The sequence below is a fragment of the Erpetoichthys calabaricus genome, chromosome 3 (genome assembly GCF_900747795.2).
Source record: "Erpetoichthys calabaricus chromosome 3, fErpCal1.3, whole genome shotgun sequence".
Classification (NCBI taxonomy): domain Eukaryota; kingdom Metazoa; phylum Chordata; class Cladistia; order Polypteriformes; family Polypteridae; genus Erpetoichthys; species Erpetoichthys calabaricus.
This window is the reverse complement of record NC_041396.2, coordinates 34,972,924-34,987,537: the sequence shown is the minus strand read 5'-3', so window position 1 is coordinate 34,987,537 and position 14,614 is coordinate 34,972,924. Positions and strand designations below refer to the sequence as shown.

Below are 14,614 nucleotides of genomic sequence, written 5' to 3'. Positions count from 1 at the left end.
GAAGGCCACAGGCACAGTTGCTGTTCAACCCAGCAGGTCTGGCAGGCCAAGAAAAATACAGGAGCGGCATATGAGCAGGATTGTGAGAATGGCTACAGACAACCCACAGATCACCTCCAAAGACCTGCAAGAACATCTTGCTGCAGATGCTGTATCTGTACATCGTTCTACAATTCAGTGCAATTTGCACAAAGAACATCTGTATGGTAGGATGATGAGAAAGAAGCCCTTTCTGCACTCACACCACAAGCAGAGTCGCTTGTTGTATGCCAATGCTCATTTAGACAAGTCAGATTCATTTTGGAACAAAGTGCTTTGGACTGATGAGACAAAAATTGAGTTATTTGGTCATAACAAAAAGCACTTTGCATGGCGAAAGAAGAACACCGCATTCCAAGAAAAACACCTACTACCTACTGTAAAATTTGGTGGAGGTCCCATCATGCTGTGGGGCTTTGTGGCTAGTTCAGGGACTGGGGCCCTTGTTAAAGTCGAGGGTCGGATGAATTCAACCCAATATCAACAAATTCTTCAGGATAATGTTCAAGCATCAGTCACAAAGTTAAAGTTACGCAGGGGTTTAATATTCCAACAAGACAATGACCCAAAACACAGTTCGAAAACTACAAAGGCATTCATGCAGAGGGAGAAGTACAATGTTCTGGAATGGCCGTCACAGTCCCCTGGCTTGAATATCATTGAAAATCTAGGGGATGATTTGAAGCAGGCTGTCCATCAAATTGAACTGAACTGGAGAGATTTTGTATGAAGAATGGTCAACAATACCTCCATCCAGAATCCAGACACTCATCAAAGGCTATAGGAGGCGTCTAGAGGCTGTTAGATTTACAAAAGGAGGCTCAACTAAGTATTGATATCATATCTCTGTTGGGGTGCCCAAATTTATGCAAATGTCTAATTTTGTTATGATGCATGTTGCATATTTTCTGTTAATCCAATAAACTTAATGTCACTGCTGAAATACTACTGTTTCCATAAGGCATGTCAGATTTTAAAAGGAAGTTGCTACTTTGGAAGCTCAGCCAATGATAAACAGAAATCCAAAGAATTAAGAGGGGTTCCCAAACTTTTTCATATGACTGTACATTTATGAGACACTTTTATCCAAAGTAATTTACAAAAGAGGCCAACATCATTGAGTATACATCAGTCCTGGGACTTTTTGGGAGCAAGTGTTACAGGACAAAGTTACAAACATGATAGCCACAAGTGAAGATTTCAGAATGAAATACAAGCGAGTTACACTCTCTTGATTATAAAAACCTAACCGCTAATATCAGTTTAGGCAGAAACTCACCAGACAAGAGAGTCTCCAGTTGCTTATTAAAAGACATGAGGGAGTCAGAAGTTCAAATGAAGGTTGGCAACTCATTCCAGCAGTCAGGAGCTACACATGAAACGAGTCTGGCCTAAGGTTTTGTACCACACAGAGGTGGCATCACCAGCCGTCGTTCATCAGTAGACCTGAGTGGAGCACAGAACCTCACAAGTGCCTCAATATATACAGTAGGTGCTGACCAATTGACTGCTCTGTAAGCAAGTGTCAAGCACTTGAACTTAATGTGTGCTGCTACAGAGAGCCAACATTGTGACATGTGCCTGCCTCAGCTGGTGAATTTTCAATTAGAGAATAAAGGAGTAAACACAATCACGACATAAAATGTGTTATAACAAGTTTTGTTGTCTTCGGGCCTGATGTCATAACACATTGAATTCTGTGTTCCACGGAGTATATGATCTGCTACTCGTATGACAACACTGTTTGCTGTCTTCTGTTTTTAGGAATGTGCAGGTGAACCCCTCTTCATGCTTTACTGTGCGATCAAGCAGCAGATGGAGAAAGGACCAATCGATGCCATTACTGGGGAGGCCCGCTACTCTCTGAGTGAGGACAAGCTCATCCGGCAGCAGATCGAATACAAGACTTTGGTTAGTGGGCAGATGTGTGTGCGTCCGTCATGTGGTGGCATGGCCGCTTGACACTGGAGGTTGTAAACTCAGACTATATAGTTTAGTCTGTCAAGTAGGCCTGAAAGTGTAGAGACTTATAATTTGTAAAAGGTGATTCTCAAACAAAGACTAATTTCACTTTAACTGACACCATCACATAAGAGACAGTCAACCCTTACTGGAAAGCAATCAAAAAAGAGAATAAAAGCTCTAGTGCTCTCGCCTCCAAAGTTGCTGGCTCGGAATTTAGCCAATTATTATTGGTAACGTCCTACCGCAAGTTAGAAATTGGTTTCCCGCTGCAACCGTGAAATTAAATTTCTGCCGCCGGTGTGCATGGTAATGGCCGTTTGCAGTCCGTGCCGAGAGCCGCGGCACATCTGCTGCGCTGGCATTTGCCCGGCTGACGAGTCCTATCCTGTCTTTTGTGCAGATCCTTAACTGTGTGAATCCAGACAACGAAAACAGTCCCGAGATCCCAGTCAAGGTTTTAAATTGTGACACCATCACACAAGTCAAGGAAAAGATTCTCGATGCTGTCTATAAGAATGTGCCATACTCCCAGCGACCACGGGCTGTTGACATGGACCTCGGTAAGCACAGCTTCGATATCTGAACTAAAATGAGGCTCAGAATGGCGTGGTCGTCTGAAGCACTTAGACATCCCTGCTTTCCTCTCCTTTACAGAATGGAGACAGGGTCGTATGGCCCGTGTGGTGCTACAGGATGAAGACATCACAACTAAGATCGAGAATGACTGGAAGCGGCTGAACACCCTAATGCACTACCAGGTAAGACCCAGGGAAAGGTGAGGTGTGTGGGACTGCGTTAATCTCTCTTGTTGCATGTCTCCTATTAAAACAATCTTTTTGACGTTATAAGACATGTGGAGGGCCCTGTTTTTACTTCAGGATTAGGGTCCTCCCATCATTCTCTAGTTTGTTTTTCTGCCTGATTTCTGTTGCTTTCTCCATCTTTTGCGGAATAAATGAGATCTTAGCAATTTAAAAAATAATGGCAGACCATCTGAACCCTGTCACAAGGCAGATACTCTCTGCTGGTAGACATTACATGGAAATAATTCACAGCACTGACACAGGTACCATGAATCTGAAAATCTCTAATTATGATACACCAAGACCACCTCAAACACTTGCTGGTGTTTTCATCGTTGTGCATGGAGTGGGCCATTTTATTAATAATGAAATTGTGCAGTATGGATCAGGGGAGTGCAGCATGTTTAAGATGAAAATGCAGTTTAGTGTGTGTAGCATGGTGAGTTAGTGTGGCGTCTCTATCAGACATAACATAGCAGTGGGGTGTAAGACAGAACAAGTTTATTAGATCTATGACTATGGCCACAAGTATGGTGCACGTATCAAGTGAAATGGGACTGACGGAATGGCATTTGTAATAAATGAGTGCAGCTCTGAACAATCACTCCAATCTAGAATCGAATGTCGTGTATTACACGGAACAGGGTACAGAAACACCATGCATGTGTCGGGTGGAGTGTAGTGGAGGAGCAAATCAAGAGGGTTGTGAATGCTGCCGAGGTAACAAAATGACAGAATGTGTGTACTGTATGGAGGGCAGCTGTGGAATGTATCAGGTCGAGTGGCACGTGTCATTTATGGGAGCAGCCTTCAGCCATCAGGGTCACTACTGCCAGGTTAACAACATAATAACTGGTACAATTGGTAACACTCCTTGCCTCCAGCCGTGTTATTTGCATATTACAATTCCCAGAGGCACCTACAATGAAAATGTCCATCTAAAAATATTTGTAAACCAAATTGCTGTTTAAATAGTTTGCCCCTCAAGGGGGTTCTTTCCTTCCACCAGCTCTGGTTTCTCAGTCCATCTGTGCCTCCAGTTAGAGGAGAATGCCAAGCTATGAAAGAGTGGGAAAGTTCAACTGGGAATTCAACATGTCTTTAGGGAGTAAGAGCACAAGAAGGCTGACAGGTGTTCCTAAGCGGGGCAGTTGGCATTCTGCCTTTGAAAACCCACCCTGATTAGACATGGCATTGCACACAATGGATTGCACAGCAGCATCTAGTGTTGCCTGGCACAGAGCAGCAGACTTCCCCCATGGCACATTTGACAGGGTGAACAGGACAATAAATACTTTGGCTCCATAGTCAAATCACTGGGCTATTCCTGATGCCAGATATCATTTATAAGACTTTGGCACACAGCAAGGTGGTGGAGAATATGAAAAGAAAACCAGAAGCCCACTTGATGCCATTACTCACCCGTGCTGTCAGCGCAGGACGAGCACAGAAAGACTTTTTTTTTTTTTTTTTTATAACAGATTTGCATCCCCTGGATGGCCACAAAGTGTGTATTTTAGAAAGCTGCGGCTCAAAGTCCCTTTTAAGTGCCTCCCCAGCCCAGCTATTAAAACCTTCCTTCTTAACCCCGGGGCCAGGCTGTGACCTTGATAATGGCTAGGAGAGCGCCTCTACAAAGCAAAGCCGGGCCCCAGGGGTTATTATATTGTACAGCTTGTGTATTGTCACTCATTATTATGGGTGAGAGAGGCAGGCCGAGTAGGCAGTGGGGGGGTTAGAAGAAAGAAAAACAGTGTCGTCCATAACCCCCGGCCTCTTTCAAGGTGGATTAGCGCTGCTGCCACTATAGCGCTGTCTTTCTATAACCACGTTTTTAGTGTGTGTGTGTGTGTGTGTGTGTGTGTGTGATTATGCAGCTTGTGGATGGTGAATTCCTCTGGTACTTCAGTTTGGATTTTAAACAGAATGAATGAATGAGAAGTGGTCCCATGCCTCCTTTCATGCTCGGCTGCACTGTGAAGGGCACGATCCGAAGGTAGCATCTCAATGCGGCGCTCAGGTGCTTGTTTCCCTGTATTGTGGGGGACTTTGGCGTTTGAGGAGGGGGTCACTCAATGCTGCTTCTCCAGGAAGGAGAACTGTAAGTGGCATATCATTCTGAGCTGATCAGCAGCACTAAAATAACTGTAATCTCATTTAATTGTCTTAGAAATGAATTCAAGATGGTCTGTTCAGAGAGTACAAATGACATCTTAATCTCTAGACGCCTTCAACTTAATTCTCATTTAGGCTATGACCGTTCTGACAGGGCTCCCTCACACACACTTCCGCAGAGGACATTATGCTCTATTACATGCACCAAGACCTGTAACACTGACATATTTGTATTTAACACAGGCACTGTCTGTTCGTTTTTATAGCCATTTAATCTAAGCTGAGGCAATCAAGGAGTCTTTTTAGTGCCTTTTTAGTCTATAAAGTGTACAAAGCCAGACACATGTTTGAGACTGGTTGCTAGTCACTTATACACGACCACTAGATAGACGTGTGGCGTAGTATACTGGATCTCAACAAGTACCAACTACCCAATTTTTAAAACAGTACTATACCAGCATTGTGGGAAAAAAATCAATAATCTTACTACAAGTGGCCCACACCGGCATTATTCTGTTTTAGAGAATTTCACGTTCTTCCTGCCAAGAACATCCGCTCCCCTGGGGCTTCGATTCACAGATTGTGCGTTAGCGTGGTCGACTCTCCAAAGAGGGACAGCGCTGTAATATGTGTATATCAGAGCACTTAAATCTCCAAGAGGAGTAGACAATATACAGAGTTATCTGTTATTTCCTTCGGTATCATTTTGGTTAACAGTCCTGAGGTGTGAAAGCTGGTATCGGTACCAAAGTCAAATCTTTAATACTGGTCCATCACCACAAGTTGGTCACAATGACCGTGTGCCTGATAGACTGCTGATGGGCCCTACTACATCTGTGTACCTCCCATCAGGCTCGACATGCTAAATGATGCTTCTTGGGACGAGACACATTTGGGCTGAAAGCCCCCTGCCTGCCTCTATATCCTGACTCCACAATGCAGGAATCACAATGAAATACTCCTACAGCAAAGGGCATCCTCAGAACAACTGAGAGATAGAGACAGGTTGGGGGCATGAACTGATAGAGCGCCCTGCTGCGCCCCCCACATAACAAAACACCTCAGGACCCCAAATTAGGACCATATGAATGATATTAATAAATACATACAGTAAATGTCAAGAATATATATCATTTTTGAAAAAAAAAAAAATGGGTGGCACAGTAGTGGCGCTGCTGCCTCACAACAAGAAAGTCCTGGGTGGTCCCAGCTTGGAATTTTCCTGTTCTTCCCGTGTCTGTGTGGGTTTCCTCCCACCGTCCAAAGACATGCAGGTTAGGTGGTCTGGCAATGCTGATTTGGCCCTGACGTGTGTGTGTGTGTGTGTGAGAGTCCTCCCTGCAATGGACTGTCCAGGGACAGGGAATGAATCCCCCCAGGATAGGGAATGAAAAAAGATTAGGCTTAAAACTGTAAACCCCACAAAACAGGCACTAAAACAATACAGATGTATAAACTCTTTAGTACCTCTGTTTCAGTGTGGCTCCCACCTCAGATTATTTTTATTGAGTTCTGTGATTGCGACATTGAACGGCAAATGAAACCTGCCTGTAACTCTCTTCCCGCTCGCTTCTCCAAACACCTCAGCAGTTTCAGATTGTCCTGCCAGCTAAAAGTTGTCTGCCCTTTTAACAAACATAGGAGACATTAGACAGCCATTGTACCCATGACCGACACCTTAACAACATTCCAAAACAACAAAATTGTACAAAAATGCCAACAAACATGTGAAAAGCAGGAATATCACACACTAACATGTGGCTTCAAAATTCACGCTTACCATTTCGAGTCTCTAAAGTTTGTGTTATGAAGCTTGTGTTTGTAATGCCAACTTTGGAAGTTTTAAAATGAAATTCTGTGTTTCCCACAGTCTTCAAAGGTAATGTATAAATATGACACTGAATGTGAATATAATTCTTATGGCTCATACTTTTTTTTTTATTATTATTATGCTGCGTTCCATTTACCTCGGAAGTCACACCCGAGTTGACCGCATTCCTGCAAAACACTCGAAAAATCAATATGGATGTGTCCAGGAAAGCTGTTGCTCTGCTTGCTGTATTTGGAATAAGTTAATAACAACACCTGCGGTGGGTTGGCACCCTGCCCGGGATTAGTTCCTGCCTTGTGCCCTGTGTTGGCTGGGATTGGCTCCAGCTGACCCCGTGACCCTGTGTTCAGCTTCAGTGGGTTGGAAAATGGATGGATGGATTAATAACAACACATTATGTGGTATTTTACCTACCGTATATACTCGCGTATAAGTTGGGTCTTAAAACCGAAAAATTGATTATAAAATCAGACCCCGACTTGTATGCCCGTTCAAAAATGCGACACTTAATTTTTTTTTTTTTACATCTTTTTGCCTCCTCCAATCTCACATCAGTTTCTCAGAAACATTTTGTTGCAGTAGCGCAGTTACCAATTTGTTTCGCTACTTCAACGATGTTTCATTTAAAACCAGCCTCATATTTTCTTCTGATAGAATGCTCCATCGTAGATAAGGGATGCTCTTACGATAAAGGTGTATGAGGGTGTGAGATACAAACAACAAAATTGTTTGGGTATCACCGTGTGGTCATGTAGGCCGTAGAGAGAGGTTATGAGCACACGCTGATACAGCGCATTGCAGCACCCACATAGAAAAGAAAGGCCGTGTGCTCCGTGGTGACTCTCTCAGGTGGGCGTTAGCATATCGTAATCTCCTGGACCAATAGCGTGAGTTTTCCGCATTCGACTTATACGAGCGACATTATAAAATACCAGAAATTATACGGTAAAGTCAAGTCCTGACTTATCCGCGAGTATCCAGAAACCATACTAACGTGTAAGGTGGACAGAACTGATTTAACGAGACACAAACAGACAGAAGTGCTAATACACGGCTTTCACTAAGGTTTACGGTGTACGTCTCCATTTAAATTGACCTCATTATCAGAAATCAGACAAACTCCTTGACAGGCCGGCCCACAGTTTCCAAGTTAGAGCTCTAACTTAAGGGGGCGCTCCAGTTGAAAATTACAAGGAACTCAGAATTTCCAACTTCCCACTTCAAATGGAATGCAGCATTATTTCATAATGTTAACGACACATGTCCCTTTTGTGCCAGACCTGCCTCCCATTTTGTCATTCTTAAAGCTGTGGTTGTGGCACAATAAGTTTAAACTCTAAGCCAGTGAGCCTGGGCTGGTTGTTTAAATTGCCTGTGCTCTGTCCATATAAAGTATGGAGTATCCTGATCTTGTAAGTTGCTTTTGATTAAGGCCAAGCCATATGCACAACAGTAGTAGTAATCTTGTCAGGTTGTTTTATTCATTTCACCAGAATACTGGTAGGGAGAAGCCCCTAATACCTCCTTCTGGGGTCACTGTGAGGGCCCAGGTGCAGTGTGACCTCTGTTTTAAAGGCCAGGCCTCAAGAACTGCTTTAGTGGTGCATGCCCACATAAAACACTGTGACTGATGAGTGCCATCTAGTGACTTGGGGGAGCATGGTTAATGACATGCCACTCCTCCATGGCTTGGTATCCCTATGGAATTCCCTTCTGTAGCACCATCTGTTTATCGTCAGGTTACTGCCCCTCCATCACCAAGAACCCCCCAGTAACACCTGATCATCCACTTGTAGACAGGCTCTCTCCACTCCTGTTCTCATGAATATTAAGTCTCTGTCTCTGGGCTGGAAAAGTCCCCCCTGTTTATGGATGGAGTGTTCTATTATTATTATTATTATTATTATTACTTCTTACATGGCTGATGGCTTTACCCAACATCTGAGATACAATTGGTTATATTTCTTATGTTTTTCCAATTGGAGCGCAGGTAGGTGAATTGACTTGCTCAGAGTCTGAAGTCCAAAGCTACAGAGGAACGTCCTTCTTGAAGCACATCAGTGTCACTCACGTGTGAGGCAGAAGGGTCTGCTCCGCTCTCACCCGTAGATATCCACAGCTATGCTCAGCTTTTCTTGTTCCATCGTTTCAGCTTTCTGCTCGGTCTACATGGCTGACTGCTTGGTTGCTTGTTTCACAGGTGTCAGATCGCTCTGTGGTGGCACTGGTCCCCAAGCAGACCTCCTCATACAACATCCCTCCTTCCACTAGCTTGTCACGCACCTCCATCAGCCGATATGGTGAGTATCTTGCCACTGGATTTCTTTTTTTAGTCCTAACGATAAGCACAGGGATAAGAGTGTAAATGTCAAAATCTGCTTCTCTTGCCTTTGAAGGTGGGATGTTGGGCTTGTACGATATTCTCTCAATTCTGCACCTGTAACCCCATCCGAGTTCAACCTGACAGACAAGAAAAGAGGCTTCTATCTGGTCGGGTGCTAAAAGCAACAATAATAGCCAAATTATTCAGAGGGAATTGCACTTTCACTGAGACGAGAGCAGAAAAATGGAAAAAAGCCAATTATTAGGTTTATAATTGGACAGAGTCGGCACCACAAGAGGAGCGCGACAGTAGCCGTGTGTCAAGCCTGTCTGGATTTTTTAATGTATTATTCCAGAGTTGCATTAAAGCCAAAAAATTAAGACATCAATTAGAGTGTTTAAAACCTGCTGCCAGGTTGTGTGTGTGTGTGTGTGTGTCTGCGTCTCCTTTTTAAGCTAAAAAAAAAGAAAACGGCCCCCTGCAAGAGGACAACACTGCAGTGATGGGCCTACCAATTAGAGAGAGTGCCTCATTTTTTTGTCTAACCTTTAATTTATAATCCCCTCTTTCATGACATCCCACCATTTTGTACAAGCCGATGGACATACTGGCCACCCTTGTAGGTGAGAGTCTTATTGGCAGCCCTTTCAGTGCGGCTCATGTTCTCATTTTACTGCTTCTCTACCTGGCTGGCGGCCTCATTTCAAATAATAAAATGACTCTGCTTTAATTGGTGACGCTTTGTTAGCTTCACATGAGACGTGACTCTCCTTTTGATGAATCTGTTGAGGTTGTACCCCGGGTCGTGCTCATGTCACACCTGAGTTGTGCCCCCTTTTTTTTTTTTAATTTGGGACCCTCTTAGTAATTGAGCAGCTTGGTAACCACACACCCCTGACACAATAGGACCCAAAATAAAACCTCCTATCGACTCTTTTCAAGTGACACAGGGCATCATGTGACTCCCACGAACGTCACTATTTGGTGCAGAGCATTTTCGCTTTTTCGCTCTCCCATCTCCTTCTTCATACAAAATTAGCCAATGCAACAATTTTTTCCATTCTCTGTATGCGCTGGAACTAATTTCAAGTGACTGCATTTTCAATAGCACACATATCAGATAAAGGACAAAAGTTTCATTTTTTAATGAGCTCCCGCAAAACTCGTTTTATCTTCTCAATGGCCTGCGCTCTTTTTATAAAGAGTGAGCAGAGTTTCGCCCGGCTGCTAACAATACTACAGATGTCTGGTGTATAGCAGTCAAGCCCAAGAAGCTCGTCCGTCCGGCTTTTCAAAGGACAAATGGCACTGGTATGCTAGGCCCGTTGCCTTCTCAAAGGAAGTGAATCGAAAGCCTTTTATTCTCTTTTTCTTTCTCCTTGTTTTGCAGCTTTGCTGCTGCATTCCGAGTTCTTGCAGGGTTTAACACAAATGGGTGGCCTATTTGGAAAGAGTCCAGGCTAACCAGTGAGTGTGGGGGGGGGTGCTAACTGGGTGCCCAGTAAGCTTACACGCGAGAGTTTCCCATCCTGTCCATCAAGTTGAGCTAATGATAGCTAAGATGTCTAAATTTATGATTTGTCTGCTTTATTCCCACATTTCATAAAAATCAAATGGAATCAGGATGCCACAACTTACACCAATTTCTTTACTATTCCTCTAGCAGACTCCACATTCAGGTACACGGGCAGCCCTGATAGCCTGCGCTCCCGTGCACCGATGATCACGCCTGATCTGGAGAGTGGCGTCAAGGTGTGGCACCTGGTCAAGAATCATGAGCATGGAGACCAGAAAGAAGGTGACCGAGGCAGCAAGATGGTCTCCGAAATCTACCTAACCCGCCTGCTTGCTACCAAGGTAAGACTGTTGGCCCTGTGTTGAGAATGGCTAAGTGGAGCATTCATTAGGCGAGGAAACTGGCATAGCCACTCACTATCAGGGCATTCCAGTTCTGGGCAGTGGTCAGGGATACATTGAGGAGGTTATGGGAAATGGGCATAATTACTGGACTCAAGCAAAGCAGAGCTCAGGTGTTAGGCAAACATCCTAAATTATATTTTAATAGATTTTTCCTTGCAATGCCGCTGTCTAAACCACCCACACTAACTTCTACTACATCAGTAACTCCTATCACTTCAGCAGTGACTAGTCCACTTCTGACCATCAGTACAGGCTGTCCATAACTGCTGACCAAAAGAAGAAACAACTGAAAAAGCTACACGGGAAAAGCCACATGACCCAAAGGAGTCAGTCCTTGAGTTCTTGAGGCCTGTTCAGACTAACCCTCTTCAGTCTGTCCCTAAGGCTCCAGAAAGTGCTGCCGCTGGGGAAGACATCCTGCTTTGTTCCTGTTCCAAAGAAGGCAGGAGCCTCTTCACCTAATGACTACAGACCAGTGGCCATTACATTTCATATCATGAAGACCTTTGGGAGGCTGGTCCTGGAAAATATGAGTCCTCATGTAGTGGATGACTTAGACCCACTGCAGTTTGCCTATCAGATTGGAGTGGAAGATGCAATTATCTATCTGGACAAGGCTGGCAACACTGTGAGGATTATGTTTTTGATTTTCTTGGTGCCTTCCATACCATCCTGCCATCTCTGTTAAGTGGTAAACTCAGAGATATGAAGGGGGATGAGCCCATGGTGTCCTGGATAATGGACTATCTGTCTGTTGTGAGACTTAAGGACTGTGTCTCTAAAGTGGATGCGAGCAACACTGGAGCACCACAAGGAGCAGGACTGTCTGCTCTTCACTCTGTGCACGTCAGACTAAAAATATAACATCAGGTCAAGTCACTTGCAGAAATTCTCAGATGATTCTGCACTTATGGGGTGTATTGATAAAGGGGATGAGATGGAGTAGAGGAGTCTGGTAGAGAACTTTATTATCTTGGTGTAAAGAGAATTATCTGCATCTTAACATCAGCAAACACCAAGGAACTGGTTATTGACTTTCACCACACCACACAGCCTCCATGTCCAGTCACTATTCAGGGAGTGGTGCACTCCTACAAGTACTTGGGGGTCCACATCAGTGACAGGCTGGACTGGTCTCATAACACAGAGGAACTATAGACTTCATCCTTTAATGTGGACCATCACATCTTCTACAACTCTGTAACTGCTGGTACAATTTTCTATGCTGTGGTGTGCTAAGCTAGTAACATCACTTCAAGAGAGACCCACCAAATTAACAAGCTAAGTAAAAGGACAGGCTCAGTTATAGAACACAATCTGGAGCACTTGGAGGTAGTAGAGGAGGACAGAATGAAAACACATCTGAGTGCCATTACGAACAATGCTACACATCCTATCTGTGACACACCAACACTGAGGACCTTCAGCCAATGAATCATTCAGCAGAAGGGTGTCAAGAAACGCGACTGGGGGGCTCCTCATAACACCTTATAGTGCCTCACTGTGACTTTGACAGCCAAGTCTAAAGTTTTCCTTCTTCTTGTTTTCTTCTTTTGTAGTCATTCTGTTGTATACCTGAGAGGGGTTTGTTGTTAGTGACAATAAAGTATTGTTTATTTGTTTACTTATTACTGAGCAGCTGTAAAAAGTCAAATTACTTCAGGGGATGAAACAAGTTTTGTCTATCTATCTATCTATCTATCTATCTATCTATCTATCTATCTATCTATCTATCTATCTATCTATCTATCTATCTATCATATAGTGCCTTTCATCTATCTATCTATCTATCTATCTATCTATCTATCTATCTATCTATCTATCTATCTATCTATCATATAGTGCCTTTCATCTATCTATGTATCTACCATATAGTGCCTTTCATCTATCTATCTATTACATAGTGCCTTATACATCTATCTATCTATCTATCTATCTATCTATCTATCTATCTATCTATCTATCATATAGTGCCTTTCATCTATCTATCTATGTATCTACCATATAGTGCCTTTCATCTATCTATCTATTACATAGTGCCTTACACATCTATCTATCTATCTATCTATCTATCTATCTATCTATCTATCTATCTATCTATCTATCTATCTATCTATCATATAGTGCCTTTCATCTATCTATCTATGTATCTACCATATAGTGCCTTTCATCTATCTATCTATTACATAGTGCCTTACACATCTATCTATCTATCTATCTATCTATCTATCTATCTATCTATCTATCTATCTATCTATCTATCTATCTATCTATCTTATTGAATCAGTAGATGTGAAGTCACCCACTAACTAAACTTACTTGTACCTGTGCCAACTGCTGCTCTAAGTTTTTGTGTTTTATTTTTTAATTCTGTCAGTGAACTTCAGTTATCTTGTTTTCCACCCTTGAAGGAAATATGCAAATCAGATCCCATTTTCAATTAACCCGGTCCTTTTTCTTATTAACGAGCGGGGTGACAATCATGACAGTTTAAGAGCTGAATTCTCCAGGGCATGTTGTCAAATTAAAACTGCACTACTGGGAGACGAGCATCTGCATTGGTGCCCTGGGGGGGCCTCCACCTCTGCGTAGGCAGCTAAGCAGGCAGTTCACAGGATCAGTCACCAACAACGCAATGTGGCCTGGAAGTGGGGGCCGGCAGGGACCAGTTGGGGATGCCGAGCTGTTCCTTTGTGAAGTGGCATGGCCATTATTAGACGTGAGCAGATAATGGAGTTGACGTTTGAAAAGCAAGGGGGGGCAATTTGGAGCTCAGTGGTAATTATAGTGTGTACCTCTGAAATGTAAATATGAAAAGATGTACAGCTGCAACGTGCGCCCCCTCCTTGTAGAAACCCCCACCACCACCACCACCTTGTCTGAAGGCTGTTTGGGTTACTTCAGAAAATGTCCAGTATATCAATGCAATTATGTTGGGTTAGCATAAAAATATACCACCTCATTAGTGAGCCTGAATCATTTAACGTGCTGCAGCTCAGCATTTTCTAAACTGAAAAACAGGCTGCTTTTTGTTTCCTTCTGCATCTCTGTGTAGGTTCTGCTTTTGTGGGCTTTTTTGGCTGCAGTGGGGTGGTGGGACTGTTATACATAATCTTTTTGAGTGACTCACATGAAAGAATGGCTTAGGACTCTCCTGAGTATTGAGATCTGATGTCTTGAAATGTTTCAGTAATAGCAACTTCTCTCTATAATAGAAGCTGCGTGTACAACTAGGCAGGCGCGCCTGTAATTTCCTCACTCTGGCCCTTTTCTTCTCCATCCTGACAATCCAGAAAGCCGAAATTTGACAATTTTAGGAAGACAAAAGAAACAAAGCAGTTTAATAATAGCAGTTTCCTTAAGTGGTCCGCAGCTACCTATATAACTATGAATGATTGCTGAAAGCAGGATCAGGGAAAAAGGGGTAGCTCATCTTTAAATAGAAATAATTGAATATAGAAGCCAATTAATGTGAGTTTCAACAAAACGTGCAGACAACGTAAGCCCACACAGAACTGAAGGCTGGGCTGTAGACTTGTCCCAAACTGTTCGACAGGCAGAACACAGGAGAAGGCATGACGTGGCCGTTCAAGTAGTAGTTCATCATTGAAATACTGG

At 43.3% G+C, this 14,614-nt stretch overlaps 1 protein-coding gene across 1 annotated transcript in view; it reads left to right on the top strand.

Annotated features, from left to right (window-relative positions):
* plxna2 (plexin A2) overlaps positions 1–14,614 on the top strand; it is a 378,156-nt gene that overhangs the window by 353,573 nt on the left and 9,969 nt on the right. Inside the window, 5 exon segments of the mRNA XM_051924812.1 lie at positions 1,804–1,950; positions 2,405–2,564; positions 2,659–2,762; positions 8,954–9,053; positions 10,743–10,933. Of these exon segments, the coding sequence (XP_051780772.1) occupies positions 1,804–1,950; positions 2,405–2,564; positions 2,659–2,762; positions 8,954–9,053; positions 10,743–10,933 (702 nt within the window).